Source organism: Lepidochelys kempii, chromosome 1 (assembly GCF_965140265.1).
Source record: "Lepidochelys kempii isolate rLepKem1 chromosome 1, rLepKem1.hap2, whole genome shotgun sequence".
Lineage (NCBI taxonomy): Eukaryota > Metazoa > Chordata > Testudines > Cheloniidae > Lepidochelys > Lepidochelys kempii.
The window spans coordinates 250,554,965-250,570,967 of NC_133256.1; the positions used below are offsets into that span (position 1 = coordinate 250,554,965).

General features: G+C 41.5%; 1 protein-coding gene across 3 annotated transcripts in view; it reads right to left on the bottom strand.

Moving 5' to 3' along the window:
* C1H12orf42 (chromosome 1 C12orf42 homolog) overlaps nt 1-16,003 on the bottom strand; it is a 250,855-nt gene that overhangs the window by 17,505 nt on the left and 217,347 nt on the right. For all 3 annotated transcript variants that reach the window (XM_073323530.1, XM_073323517.1, XM_073323524.1), the window contains one exon: nt 8,641-8,710. In XM_073323530.1, the coding sequence (XP_073179631.1) occupies nt 8,641-8,710 (70 nt within the window). The remainder of the gene's footprint in view (nt 1-8,640; nt 8,711-16,003) is intronic.

The following is a 16,003-nucleotide window of genomic DNA, read 5'->3' on the forward strand; positions in this document are numbered from 1 at the left end:
GCATTCAACCCAGCTATGGTTTGCTGGGTCTCTTTAATCTCTACAGAAACCCCACTAGAACAGGGTTTCTTGTGATATCTCTCACTTCTTTGTCCTGGCCAGATTGCTGGGTTGAAATATTGTGAATAGCCTCTGCAATGATATTTCAGTGGTTCCACTTCTGGATCCAGCTGAAACCAGAAAGTGCAAGGGAGCCGTAAATTCTAATGAAAAACAAAACAAAACAAAAACCGAAAGAGAGAAAGATAAACCAGAGTTCCAAACGTCCAAAAAAAATTTCATTTCAGTCTGGGGCAAAAGCCTGGGCTGGTTTTCCTGAAGCAGTTCATCCACCCCAGTTATTTCCTGTTCCTATAATGTATAAAATGCATTTGTTTATCTTTTTATTTGTTTATCATGAACATACCATGCAATATATGGCTGAAAAGACTTGTAGGATTGAGGACATGGCAAGAGTCCTTGGCTGGTTTGGCTGAGGATTGCTGGATGGCAGATGCTGGTTCTGGATGCAGAAGGGTTGTGCAGGGATCTTCCCCCATCCCTTCTACTCCCATCCCACACAGCACTATATACATTTAGGACTCAGTTGCTCTAGGCCTCATCCAGCAAAATGTTTAAGTATTGGCTTATTATCCTTTTAATTCAGTAGGACACTCAATGCTTATGGTTAAGTACTGTCACGAATAGGGATGGACTTAAGTTTATTAGCTTTGCTGAAATGGGGCCATCGGCAGTGGTGAAAGTAAGCCGGTCTGGTACGGTTTCGCGTACCAGCAAGAGCCGGTACACAGCTGACTGTACTGGCAGGGGGCAGCTTCCCCAGGCCTCAATTTAAAAAGGGCCCTGGGCTCCCGGCAGTGGCTGGAGCCCCTGGCCCTTTAAATCGCTGCCAGAGCCCCGCTGCTGGAGCCCTGGGGTAGCGGCAGCAGCTGGGAGCCCCGGGGCTCCAGCAGCAATTTAAAAGGCCTGGGACTCCCGGCCACCACTACCATAGCTGGAACCCCAGGGTAGTGGCGGTGATTTAAAGGGCCTAGGGATTTAAAGGCCCTGCCCCTTTCGCCTGAGGCTCCACCCCTTCCAGCTGAGCCTCCCTCCTTGCTCAGGAACCCGGCCCTGTGTACCAGTAAGTCCCTTAAGTTACTTTCACCCCTGGTAAAAGGGCGTGATCCTGTAAGGTGCTGAGCAATTCCTAGAAGTACTGAGTGTCTTCAACTCCCAACCTCAAAGTTCATTTTGATCAAAACTTGTACTGTGTGAAATTGTCACCTAATGTTGATTTTCAACAAGTGTTGGAACACTGGGAACGTTCCAGAAGACTGGGAGAAAGCTAATGTTGTGTCAATTTTTAAAAGGGTGAATGGGGTGATCCATGTAATTACAGGCCTATCAGCCTGACATCAATCCCAGGGAAGATAATAGAGCAGCTGATACGGGAATCATAAGAATGGTAATGTAATTAATGCAAATCAGCAGGGGCTTACAGAAAACAGATCCTGTCAAACTAACTTGATACCTTTTTATGAGATTACAAGTTTGGTCGATAAAGGTAATAGTGTTGATGTAATATACTTAGATTTATTTAAGGCATTTGTCTTAGCACCACATGACATTTTGATTAAAAATCTAGAATAATATAAAATTAACATGGCACACATTCACTGGATTAAAAACTGGCTAACTGATAGGTCTCAAAATGTAACTGTAAACCGGAAATCATTATCAATTGGCTGTGTTTCCAGAGGGGTCCAACAGAGGTTGGTGTTTGGCCCTCTAACATTTCTATTAATGGCCAGGAAGAAAACATAAAATCATCCCTTTGCGGGTGACACAAAAATTGGGGAAGTGAATACTGAAGACGACAGGTCATTAATTCAGAGCAATCGGGATTGCTTGGTAAACTTGCATAATACGTGTTTTAATATGGCTAAATGTAAATGCATACATACATAGGAACTAAGAATGTAGGCCATACTTACAAGATGGGGGACTCTATCCCGAGCAGCAGTGACTCTGAAAAAGATTTGGGGGCCATGGTGGACAGTCAGTTGAACATGAGCTCTCAATGTGACACAGTGGCCAAAAGAGTGAATGTAGTCCTGGGATGTATGAACAGGGGAATCTTAAGTAGAAGTAGCAGGGTTATTTTACCTCTATAGTTGGTACTGGTGCAACTGCTGTTGGAATACTATGTCCTGTTCTGGTGCCCACAATTCAGGAAGGATGTTGATAAATTGGAGAGGGTTCAGAGAAGAGCCAGGAGAATGATTAAAGGATTAGAAAACCTGCCTTGTAGTGCTAAACTCAACGAGTCTATTTAGCTTAACAAAGAGAAAGTTAAGGGGGTGACTTGATCACAGTCTGTAAATCCACGTGGGGAACAAATATTTAATAATGGGCTCTTTAATCTAGCAGAGAAACTATGGCTGGAAGTTGAAGCTAGACAAATTCAGAGTGTAATTAATGAGTAAATTTTTAATGGTCAGAGTAATTAACCACTGGAAAAATTTACCAAGGCCAGGGTCATTGTGCATTCTCCATCACTTTAAATTTTAAAATCAAGATAGGATGTTTTTATAAAAGATCTGCCCTAGGAATTACTTTGGGGAAGTTCTATGGCCTGTACAGGAGGTCAGACAAGATGGTCACAATGGTACATTCTGGCCTTGGAATCTGTGAATCATCTAAATAGAATAAATCTATTGAATTTAATGTTTGGGCATTAAAGGCTCCTATAAAAATATGGTTCTGCATCATTTCATAGATTTGATATGTTTTGATCATACACCTTGACTGTACCTTATCTTTTCAATAGCTTGCTAGATACATTTTTTCTTTGAATAGTTAGTAGGTTGTAGATGCCAGATAAACTGTGAACAATTGATAAATCAATACAGAATGGAGAGAGACACACATCTGAAATATATCAAAAACAAAAACAACAAAAAACAAACAAAAAAGCCATTAGAAAACACTAATTTTTCAAAAATTATCCTCACACTATCTATAACTTTTTTCTGAGACAAAAAAGAGAGCGTTCTATGTTTTTAGAAACAGCCATGGCCTTATTCATGCTACAAGCCAAACCACTTAAGAAGCAGAACCTTTGTAGTGCCACAAAGATAATACAAAAAATAAAAAAACACACTTGCTTCCTCTTTTATTTATGAGTATTGACATTCTTGTGCAGTATTAGGAGAGCTCATTTAGCTTCCAGTTCTAAGAATTTCTGAATCTATAGCCAGTAATTATTGGCATTCAGGGGTACAAAAGAGAAAAACAAAGCACACAAATTCTAGCACATTCATGTGGGATTGGGAGTTGAATTAAGATCTTCACACCCCATTGAATTATCAGCCCCCCTATTAGAGCCTTATTAAAATGGTAATGATTATATACCAACTATAGGCCGGCTCCCGCACCTGTCAAAAATACCCCGATTATCCTGTTCATTCAACTGTCTGGCTCTTGAATCTGTGTCTCAGGTTTACTATTCTGTGAAGTTGGAAGGGTATTTTTAAGAAAAGATACAAGAACAAACACTTCCATAGGGGTGATAGAAAATCCTCTCTGATTTCCTACGCCTAATGCCCATTTGGTATTATGGTATCTCGGACAGCAATAGGAGGAAACAGATACTATTTCACTAGAATTGAGGAAGAAAACAGAGAGGCAAACTACAAGCTCTTTATCAAAAAGAAAGCACTCTTGCTTTACGATCAAAAAAATAAAACAAAACCTTCACATCATTACTCATCTAGCAACCAGAATCGTGTTATATACAGCAAGAAAGACTGCCCTGAAGTACAAAATAAACTCTAATATTTTTAAAGGAACATCCCTCTTAATTCCAACTTTTGACCAAGTCCACAGCTTTTCCTACTGAAGTGCCATATTCTCCTGGCTTCTCTTTTAAAATTAATGAAAGCATTTTTCATATTGATCTTCAATAACCAAAGCCTAATCCTGCAAATCCTTACTCACATAAGCAAGGGTTTGCAGGACTTGGAAGGATCCCCTATACCTTATATTTTAAATTAGAAGTTTTCACTTCAAAATGATAAGAGAGATATTAAGCTTCCTAGAAGGAATTTTGTCCTGTTGCCTAATAAAACAGAACAATGTGCAATAGCTTCTGCTAATATTAATAGACAATCCTGAAGGAAGAAAGTATTTTTCACTGTTTCAAAAATGTCTTTATATTACCACTATTCTATTAGTTTGTCAAATACCAGAATATAAAAGAATGTTGTTATAAGGGCATTTAGGGGTTGAATGCCAGCCACAGAACCTGAGATAGATGCTATGTCAGTAACTGCCCTGAGCACTTTTGAGAGGTGGAACAATCAACAAAGCAGAATTTGGTTTGCTCCCAAAAAGCATTTTTGATTTGAAGCATTTCTTGTGATGAAGTATCAGAAAGACCAGTAAACATTTTTTTAATTTAAATTTTAAATTAAAGAAATTTCTAAGAGCAGCATTTAACGGGTCTAAGCTACCAAAGATATGATTTTATGAACAACAGGCCTGATTCTGCTCACTCTGATGTCAACGGCAAAACTCCTTTTGCCTTAGGAACACAGATACAAATGTGATGGCTGCCATTATAAGAAGACAACTACTGTATACAGAGAGGTAGAACACAGAGGGATCAGGCCCCAAAGTGCCATAATTGTTAAGCTATGAATTGTGGTTGTAACTTTATTTTCTGTGACTGTATATTCCAATGGCGGGGGTCCTCAGTTTAACAGAACTCAGTTTTTAAGTATGTTTTAGTGGGAGTGGGAATACAAAAATAGATCACAACATCATTACAAATGTATAAATAAATAACAAAAAGATGGAACTAATAATATGTGCTCAATAGTATCACCCAGACTAACTTGTTTGTATGTTTTTTCCTGCTTCCCACCCCTTTGTCTCTGTGTGGCTTTTTGGATTCTAAATTTGTTGCAACGAGGTCTGTCTCTTACTGTGTATTTATACTGTGGCCTAGCACAAATGTGGTCCCAAGCCTGCTTGGGGGCTTTGAGCTCTACCATAATATGGGGTGGGATATTCAAAAGCACTCAGTGTTACTTCAGTGGGGGTAGGATTAGGCCAATGCTGAGCACATTTAGAAACCCTACTCATAAAGAATCATAATCCTTTTGGTCAAACTTTTCAAGCATCCACTAATATGAAGTGCCTCACTGCCTGGGTATGCAAATCAAACACTTGAGCCCTCACTTTGAGCAATAACAAATAGGAGGCTTTGCACCCATATTTCTACACCCCTACCCACCTCCAGTCCTAATCCTGATCAGAGGCTGAATCAACTTGTGGATCAAGTTAGTGCAGCTTCTGGGCAGCTCTAACTTGTGCTGATGGAGAACAGCCCTCAAGGAGCCACTCCACTAACCAGGATCACCAAGGACATTAAGTTCTGACCTTGCCCCAACACATCTTTCTTCTCACTCTTAGCCCACCCTATGCCAGCTCAGGATTCCCCACTTATAGGGGAATTCTCATCTCCTGCCTTAAGGTAGATATTAGTTCCTTTGTGCAGGACTTTGGAAAGCCTGTATAAATGAAGTGATAGACAAGAGCAAAAGTATAGGGGCAGGAAGCTGTGGGAAAGATAGAGAGGCCACTGGGGGGAAAGAGGGAACCTAGTAGGGATGGTAAGTGAGAACAGAGAGGTAGGTGGGTGGAACTGAGTAAGAGAAGTGTCATCTGACTGGATTACTGTGCAGCGGCACTCTGGTGAGAAGTTGTGGGGATCAATTTGGGGAGTGGGAGTATGTAGTATGCACAGCAGGAGAGGAGAGACAATACCAGGAGATGAGCAGGGAGGAAGGAGCTGAGACATAGCTGGGAGGAGGTCCTTCTACCTCCCTTTCTTTGATCAAAGGGCTGCTGCACAATTCTTCAAATTAAAGTTTTAAAAAATTTAAAACAAATGTTTAAAAATTCTAAAATGTTGAAAAACGATGGAGAAAAATACATCTATACAGACTAAGATGACTGTGAACTAAACATCTTTAATTCACCCAGACTGAGTTTGAAAGTAATCAGAATATGAATATTTAGGAAAAAAAACAAATTACATGTTACTTTTGAGTAATTTTTTTGCCCACGTTTCAAAAAACACAGACATTATTTTGTGTCCCTTTAATCCAAATAAATGTGTTTTGCCATCTTGGTTGAAAATAATGTTTGTAACTAGAGAAAAAAGCTGTTTTTTTCATGATTTTTAAACCGCTGATGGGTCACTTACCCATTATTAGTGAGGGTTATGAGTTAAAAACCTATGAAGGGATTCACGCTAATAGAGGTCAGTGTTCATGTCATACCAGTTTGAACAAGAGGATAGATGGATAAAAGACAAGGTAATGATTTGTGACAGGGGCCCAAAATTTAATTTAAACAATTAAATTACCCTTCTAAGAGATCCCCAAGGAAATCTATTAACATACCATCTCCCCTCATCCCCAAAGCATACAAAAGCTGCCTAGTAACTGCCCAGCATCACTGCCTTTGTAAGATGTTGGATGATCCCAAGACAAAAACCATATGCTATTAGTTTAATGGTAGAGTGATCAACAAGGGTGGGCTATTCTTTAGGTTTACTTGCCCTACAAACGAGAAAATTAATGCCATGCAACAAAATGTCCCAGCAGAAGTGTAGGGTCTGATTTTTCTCTCATTTCTGCTGGTTTTTCACTTAGATAATTCCATCAGCGTAGTTGGAGTTAGTCCTGAGTTACTCTTACATGAATGAAAATAGAATCAGATCCTTAGAAGGCGAGGCAGGCAAAATGAGCTCCATATTTGTGAGCCACAAAAGCAGCCATAGACACTTCCCCCTGTTTTGAGGAGCATACTCAGGATTTGAACTGAGCTGGCTCAACTGTGGTGAGCAAATGGGTCCTTTTTTCAGCCAGCCACCCTTTTGTACCGGGGCTCACACAGCCTGGCTGCCACTCAGGCTATGTCTACACTTTCGCGGTAAGTCAACCTAAGTTACACAACTCCAGCTACGTGAACAATGTAACCGGAGTCAACGTAGCTTAGGTCGACTTACTGCAGTGTCTACACCGTGCTGGGTCGACTTACCCTACTCTTCTCGTTCGGGATGGAGTATCAGGGTCGACCAGAGAACGATCTGTAGCCTATTTGGCAGGTCTTCACTAGACCCGCTAAATCGACCCCTGGTGCATCGACCGCTGGAGCACTGATCTGGCAGTAGTGTAGACATAGCCTCAGTAAGCATCTTGCCTTGTTGGTGCCTCTGGCCAGTCAGGGTATGCAGCTGGGAGTGAGCCTCCCGGCCTGGGTAGACAGACTTGTGCTAGCAGCATTTGAGCCAGCACACTGAAAATAGCAGTGTGGATGTTGCAGCTTAGGCTGGAGCTTGGGCACTCAAGCCTAGGGGATTAGGGACCTCAATTCTGACATTTCCTAACTTTGCAGTGTTTGACTTTGCATCCTTAACATCTTTTTAATGTAGTTTTTTGTATATAAGATACATTAAAATTACAGGACTTAGGACTTACAGTGGTTGGGGCACTAGTGGTTAGGGTACTAGCCAGGACTCAGGGGACATGGGTTCAATTCCCTGCTACCTGTGTGACCTTGGGCAAATCACATAGTCTGTTTCTGTGCCTCAGTTCCCCATCTGTAAAATGGGGATAATAGCACTGCCCTACCTCACAGGGGTGTTGAGAGAATAAGTATGTTAATTACTGTGAGATGTACAGCTGCTACAACAATGAGGGCATATATGACTCTAAGGGTATGTCTATACTACCCGCCGGATCGGTGGGCAGCGATCGATCCAGCGGGGGGGTCGATTTAGTGCATCTAGTCTAGACATTATAAATCAATCCCTGAGCACTCTCCCATCAACTCCTGTACTCCACCAGGCCGAGAAGCACAGGCAGAGTCGACGGGGGACCGTCAGCAATCGACTCACTGCAGTGAAGACACCGCGGTGAGTAGACCTAAGTACGTCGACTTCAGCTATGTTATTCACATAGCTGAAGTTGCATAACTTAGATCGATCCCCCCTCCCCAGTGTAGACCACGGCTAAGAAATAGATAAGATCCACTTGGCTGTATAACACACCATCCTGCAAGGTTCTTCCCTAGAGGATATGTTCCAATGCTTTTTTCCTAGTATTGTTTTAAACTATTAAAGTGATGGGCTTTCCATCATTTACTGTACTTGGCCAAATACTCTATATCTAGATGTGATTTAAAGCTATGAAACACAAGTAAACTTTCAAAATAATAAGCTAGGAACACACACATTCTGCTGAGTTATCATACCCACTGAGTTATATCTCATTTGCCTTCAATTAGTCCCCAGTCTACATGTGTGTAACTTTGGGCTCAATCCCACAAAATAATAAGTATCCTGGTCCCAATTCAGTAAGCACATGTTTAACTTTAACCAAATGAGCAGCCCCACTGAATTCAAGGAGACTACTCGTGGGCGTAAGGTTATGCACGTTTAAATCTTTGTAGGATTGGGCCTCAGAGTGGATCTCAAATCCAGTTACAAAGATCTATAGCAAATCCATAGCTAACAGTGAAAGTGGGGTTTCCTCATTCTAGAAGACTGGGTATTTTTAAAGTACAATAGAAAGGTTCACTTACCCTAGCATTGTACATTTTCAGTTCCAAGGCTTTAAAATCCATGCGGCCAATCAATGCTCTCATAAAATTGCTGCAAAATAGCAACAACAGAAGTAAAAAAGAGGCACTTTTACGTAACATGATTATACTTTTTCTTGATGGTCTCTAAACTCTTTAATGCTCCTTAGAAAAAAAGAAATAAACTACAGATGTCAAATTCCATTTTATTCTCTATCATTTTCTAATTGATTTCTTCACATATCACTACAGATGATCCTGAAGTAAAACTTTTGGATTTGAACAACTGTCCCAGTCGAAGTTGGGTCCAACTCCAGTTAGCATTAAAGTTCAGCGTGTACCACTCGTATTCTGCCCTTGGTTCCTTTGGGTATGCTTTCAGTACTTCCATTGAAGTAAATGGAAGCTGGATAGGTTTCTGAGGACAAAATGTGACCCAGAAGGTCAAATTTTATTCTGATCTACTTAATTCAGGGCAGGATTTTGCCCATATACTAAGGTCCAGATCCTCAAAGGTATTTTGGATAACTTCTATTGATATCAATGGTAGCTAGGACCCAAAATACATTTGAGGATCTGGGCCCAAGTTCCTAATTCAACAAAGGACTTAAGTATGTGCTTAAGTGCTTTGCTGAATTGGGGCCTATAGTAACTGAGATTTTTGTATTTATTCTGCTGTATGTCAAAAAAGATTTTCCTGCCAACAACAAAATTCTTGCATATGTCAAAAAAGATTTCACTGCCAACAAAGACTCATCTAACCCTTTTACATAGTAATGACTAGACAAACTGGAAGCTAAACTCACACAAGTGTGCTGACTCCCCTCCCTCTTACAACGATGTAAATCAGAGTAGCTCCACTGAAGACGGTGGCATTCTTTCAGATTTCCCTGTTGTTTCAGAGAAAAATCTGGCCCATGAAGTTACAGGGTGACTACAAACTGCTGTGAAGCAAATCATGGACATCGTGCTTTGTGGAGTATTCCTGACTGACAACTCTGTAGGAGGAGAAACTTGTCTGGGTGTAACATCAGTTTCCTGTAACTCTGCTGAAATCAGTGAAGAAACATCAGCATTAAAGCTAGTGTAACAGCATCAAGAATCAGGCCTAGTATCTTCCAATTCCAGGTGGCAACGATATGATAGACAGCAACTCTTTGTACAGTACACCCATCCACCTCTTGTAACTGAGACCCATACTTACTGCCAGGTCTCGATGCAACCAATCCAATAAGTGGTACATTGGCATGTTGTGATTTTTGTTCTTGATTTGCAATTATTACATAAAACTAGCTCTGCAAATATAGGCTAACAAAGTTCTTACCAGCACGGGAGGGGGGAAGAAAACAGACCAGGTCTACACTTAAAACTTTTGCTGGTATAGTAATGTCAGTCCGGGATGCAATACTTTTGTGTGTGACATTTTTAATATCAGCAAAAGTCCTAGTTTGAATCCATTAAACTGGCAAAAAGTGCTTTTGCTGTTATAGCTTATGTTGTTCAGGGAACTGATGTAAGCTGCATCTACACAAAGAAGGTTTGCCGATACAACTATCCCAGCAAACCTTTTCTGTGTAGTCTAGGTGTTTCACATACTGGATCTCTCAGTGCCAGGCAAATTCACCTTTGTCTTTATTCTGAACAAGTCAGGTCCATTCTTAATTTCTTGTTTTGTGAGAGCAAAATACAGAGACGGTGACATATCTGAAGAAACTTCCCCATGCGCCTAAATAACCAAAATCTCATTTCCCTCTTGTAGGGCCATATCCTGAAGTCCTAGGGAAAGGCCATATCCTTTACACCTAGGGAAGGAAGGATGGTCTTGCAGTAAAGACATTGCACTAGGACACAAGAGATCTGATGTCAATCTTGACTCTGCCATGGGGGTGACCACCCATCCATTATTTTAAGGGAGCATCCTTTATTTGTCCCTTAGGGTGACCACCCATCACTTATTTTAAGATGTATTGAAATGTATTAAAACTGATAAACATTTTAAACATTAAATGAAGCTTATGATAATTTCACTGTATATTTGAGGGCAGGAGAAATGTACACTTGAGAGAAAAACAAGATATGCTAAGGGAAATGATGTTTCCCTAAACTGTCCCTTAAAATAAAGCGTTGTCCCTTATTTTTCATAGGGTTTTCCCTTATTTCCACCCAACAAAGGTGGTTACTCTATCTGCCACAGACTATGTGACCTTGGACAAGTCACTTAATCTTTGTGCCTCAATTTCCCATGTTGAAAATGAGGATACTAATACTACCCATTTCCCTCTCTTGTCTATTTCGGCACCTTTGGGCAGGGGCTGTCCTAATACATATTTGTACAATGTCTACCTCAATGGGGCCCCTAAGTCCTGCCATAATACAAAAACATAAAAAACAGTGATAGATTTCTGAATATGCCTTTTACCAGCCAAGTTTCCAATATATACAAATGAAATGTTAACTATTACCATGACTGGAAATAAGGGAAAGCATCTGAGGAGCCTGTGAAAGGAGACTGTACTCCTGGAGTCCTGCTACCTGGGAGCTATCTGTGCTTCCTCATGCAACAGGCAAGTCATAAGAGAATTCTCAGCCAAAAGCACGATGAGACCTTCCCCCACTTACGCTTACCCCTGGGTCATTTATTTCTGAGAGATTGGACTACTCCTCATTACACCTCACATTCCAATTGCTCTGTCCTTGTTTCATATCCTGCTTCTACAGAATCTTATTTTCCTTTTAGCCAGAGCTATGTCAGGGTTCCCTTCCCCCCACCTTCCCCCGCCCCCCTCCATGCATTTGAAACAAAAGTGTAAACTACAGAAACTATTTGCATTTCACGGGTATTCACACATTGTGCCAACACGATGGCCCAAAAGTTTGGCGGGTAACCTTGCCCAGAGCATTCGTGAGCTGATGATGAACGGCTGTGAAGCCTTTGTGATTGCTCAGGCTCCATTGTTGGTCAAACAATGAAGGAGGACACAAGTCTGGCTCAGGAGAGCAACGGATAAAATTGTTGGGCAGAATGGCGGGCTCCTGCCGACATGACCACTTGTTGACATTGAAAGGATTCAACAACAAGTGAGCAGAAACAGAAACGATTCTGTTCGGCAGGGCTATTAGCTGCAACGTGTGGCACAGGCGCGGTCACTCCTGATGTGTTTCCTCACTAATGAGCTCTGAATGCCCTATTAAACTGGGAGGCTATAGGCCCAGAGCCACTAGGACAATGGTATGCATGAATGACTCCCCCAGTTCCTATTGGCTGGTCAGATGAAGGAAGCAACTGGCAACACTCAGATTTAAACAGGGCTGACAGTACAGTTAAATGATCATTAATTAGAGTTGGTGAACAGATAGTGACTCAAAGCAATTCTTAATGACAAGATAACAGTCTAACATTACTCAGCTTTGAGCAAGTTCAAGCTTGCACCCTGTCTCGTTCTTTGTATTATACAGATTGTCATCACACTGATTTTAGGCTCTTTCACATATTCACCAACAAAAACACTTTGTTAAAAGTGTGTCAAGGTTCAGAATGTGAATCCATTTTAAAAATAAATAAATACACTCTTTTTATAAAAAAAAACTAGGTTAAAAAAAAAAACCTGCTAACCAACTAAAGTCTGCAAATGGACAGATGAGGAATCCAGCCAGTTCATCTTCTGCCATATAATTCTTCATCACCCAGTATAACCCTCCCTGACATAACATTGCCCGTCCAACCTTAGTTTTGCCCTTTGGTTTGCTTTGTCTTCGGACATTTCAATGGATAATGAGAACATTCAGCATTACAGCAGTAAGGATTCACAAGCAAGAGTTTGGAAGGAAGATAAATCATCATGATCCAGGGCATAAACCAACCTCTATCTGATGGGGTTAGTGAGAATTTTTTTCCTGGGGCAAGTTATTTCGTAACTGCCGACTACTGGATTTCTTGAATTTCTTTCTGAAGCATGAGGTACTGAGCATTACTGGAGACAGGGCACTGGCTCAGCAGGACCGTAGGTTCGGTATGGCAGGTCCTATGTCATGGAAATATGCTATTGGATATTTATACTGTTAATTTTATATATTGCTTAGTAAATGCATAAGGAAGTTTTCTAAAGAAATATAGTACCGGGCAAATGAAATTATGTCAGAGCACTGCAAGTTCTCTCACTGTGTGATGTGTTGGTAACGCAGAAGACTAGAGTTATGATTAGCATTGGAAAGACTGATGTGTTTGGTATTTTGAAATGTGTTGATTGTATGGCTTTGGAGTTTTCTGGGACTGTATGCAGATCTTGCAAATTTGTATTTTAACTATGTTAATTAAATTCTGTAGCAACTAATTTATGTAGTTTTTCCACAGGAGGTAATGATGTAGTGTATGTTAGTGATACTGCATACTGGAAATGGATTCCTTGAATGAGAGATTATACAATCTCCTGGCAACTGGGTTGTTCTGAAATGCACTCATATTTTTGCAGATGTTAGGGGGCAAAGTTAAAGTTGGGTGGGTGATGTTAGTTGGGTGTGACAAGAGTGACCGATGAAGGGTTGTATTGCAAGGAACTGGCTGCATCCACTATTTAGATTGTAAACTCCCCAAAGCAGGGATCATTGTTTTGCTCTGGGTTTCTACCTTGCTGAGCACAATGGGGTCCTGGTCCATGACTGGGACTCCTAGGGGCTACCACAACATAAATAATAGATTAACTCTTTGTTTCCACCCTCCTTTTGGGGGGCAGGAGGTTTGAAGGAGCAGATTTTTTTTTGAAAGAAACTAATTTTTGGTGGGTGTTAGCTTGCTCTGTAGAAACACTTTCACCTTTAATGTCCTTTCAATGAATAATTTTTATTGTGAATTTCCCTGTTTGATGTTTTGTCTTTTTTTTTTAAAGAGTTCTGAAAGTTTAAACTGGGAACCCTTGCTCTGAATGATCTTATTTTTCTGACCAAAGTGGTGCTCCAAACAGCAGCTCCATAGGTAGTATGTGGCTGTTTGTGAGACTTCTACACAGAAGGAAAAGGAGAGGGAACCAGATGGAAAATTTTAATCATGCAAAGATTTCCATCTCGAAAATTATAAGCATTTTAGGTTTCTAATGTGCATAAAAGTCTCTGCTTTCCCCTGTGGCCATACACCTCTCTCCAGCCCAGTTGCAGGGGGGAAGTTCATAGGGGCTGGGAATTGGGCTTTTAGTGGGAAGCCAGTGTCAAACTTAACAATGGGGTAGCTCCCACTGTGCCATAATCAATTCTTGCATGAAAAATAATTTCTCAGTTTCCATGTAGGCTAGTAGGTCCCAAATGTCATTCTGTTCCCTAGATGCAGAGAAATGGTGTGATTCTGCTGCACAGGGGTGGGCAGGAGCTGATAATCCTACAGAGCCCAGATAATGTGAGGCATCCCCACACTGCCCTACGTAATGTGGCCTTAGAGGCAACAAGGATGGCGCAGAATGGAATTGGGGGAAATGGAAAATAAACCTATATTTATTCCCTAAAACCCCACAAAAAGGAGGTTTATCTATCTCTTGGAGCACCCTCTTCACCAAGTCCACCTGCTGAGGCAAGTCAGAAGAAGTTGGTGGGCTTAGAGGATTTGGTTCATAATACAATGATCCATTATGTGATGAACCCATTGTATTACCACAGTTAATGTTAGGTTCAATTTTACACTTAAAGCAGGAGCTCAACCTCTTTGTCTTGTATGAAAAAAACAGGGTATCTGCTCTGAGTATTCAGCACATAATATCTTAGCAAAGCTTGAATTTTCTGAGTTTCAAGAAATTGTTTTCCAATTTTTCCACATCCTTCTTGTAGTGTGGGGCCCAAAACTGGACACAGTACTCCAGATGAGGCCTCACCAATGTCGAATAGAGGGGAATGATCACGTCCCTCGATCTGCTGGCAATGCCCCTACTTATACATCCCAAAATGCCATTGGCCTTCTTGGCAACAAGGGCACACTGTTGACTCATATCCAGCTTCTCATCCACTGTAACCCCTAGATCCTTTTCTGCAGAACTGCTGCCTAGCCATTCGGTCCCTAGTCTTTAACGGTGCATGGGATTCTTCCGTCCTAAGTGCAGGACTCTGCACTTGTCCTTGTTGAACCTCATCAGATTTCTTTTGGCCCAATCCTCTAATTTGTCTAGGGCCCTCTGTATCCTATCCCTACTCTCCAGCGTATCTACCTTTCCTCCCAGCTTAGTGTCATCTGCAAACTTGCTGAGGGTGCAATCCACACCATCCTCCAGATCATTAATGAAGATATTGAATAAAACCGGCCCGAGGACCGACCCTTGGGGCACTCCACTTGATACCAGCTGCCAACTAGACATGGAGCCATTGATCACTACCCATTGAGCCCAACAATCTAGCCAGCTTTCTATCCACCTTATCGTCCATTCATCCAGCCCATACTTCTTTACCTTGCTGGCAAGAATACTGTGGGAGACCGTGTCAAAAGCTTTGCTAAAGTCAAGGAACAACACATCCACTGCTTTCCCCTCATCCACAGAGCCAGTTATCTCATCATAGAAGGCAATTAGATTAGTCAGGCACGACTTGCCCTTGGTGAATCCATGCTGATTGTTCCTGATCACTTTCCTCTCCTCTAAGTGCTTCAGAATTGATTCCTTGAGGACCTGCTCCATGATTTTTCCAGGGACTGAGGTGAGACTGACTGGCCTGTAGTTCCCAGGACCCTCCTTCTTCCCTTTTTTAAAGACGGGCACTACATTAGCCTTTTTCCAGTCGTATGGGACCTCCCCAGATCGCCATGAGTTTTCTCTGCAATCACATCCGCCAGCTCCTTTAGCACTCGGATGCAGCGCATCCAGCCCCATGGACTTGTGCTCGTCCAGCTTTTCTAAATAGTCCTGAACCACTTCTTTCTTCACAGAGGGCTGGTAACCTCCTCCCCATGCTGTGCTGGCCAGCACAGCAGTCTGGGAGCTGACCTTGTCTGTGAAGACAGAGGCAAAAAAAGCATTGAGTACATTAGCTTTTTCCACATCCTCTGTCACTAGGTTGCCTCCCTCATTCAGTAAGGGGCCCACACTTTCCTTGACTTTCTTCTTGTTGCTAACATACCTGAAGAAACCCTTCTTGTTACTTTTAACATCTCTTGCTAGCTGCACCTCCAGGTGTGATTTGGCCTTCCTGATTTCACTCCTGCATGCCCGAGCAATATTTTTATACTCTTCCCTGGTCATTTGTCCAATCTTCCACTTCTTGTAAGCTTCTTTTTTGTGTTTAAGATCAGCAAGGATTTCACTGTTAAGCCAAGCTGGTCGCCTGCCATATTTACTGTTCTTTCCACACATCGGGATGGTTTGTCCCTGTAACCTCAATATTATTATTCATTGTAATGGAA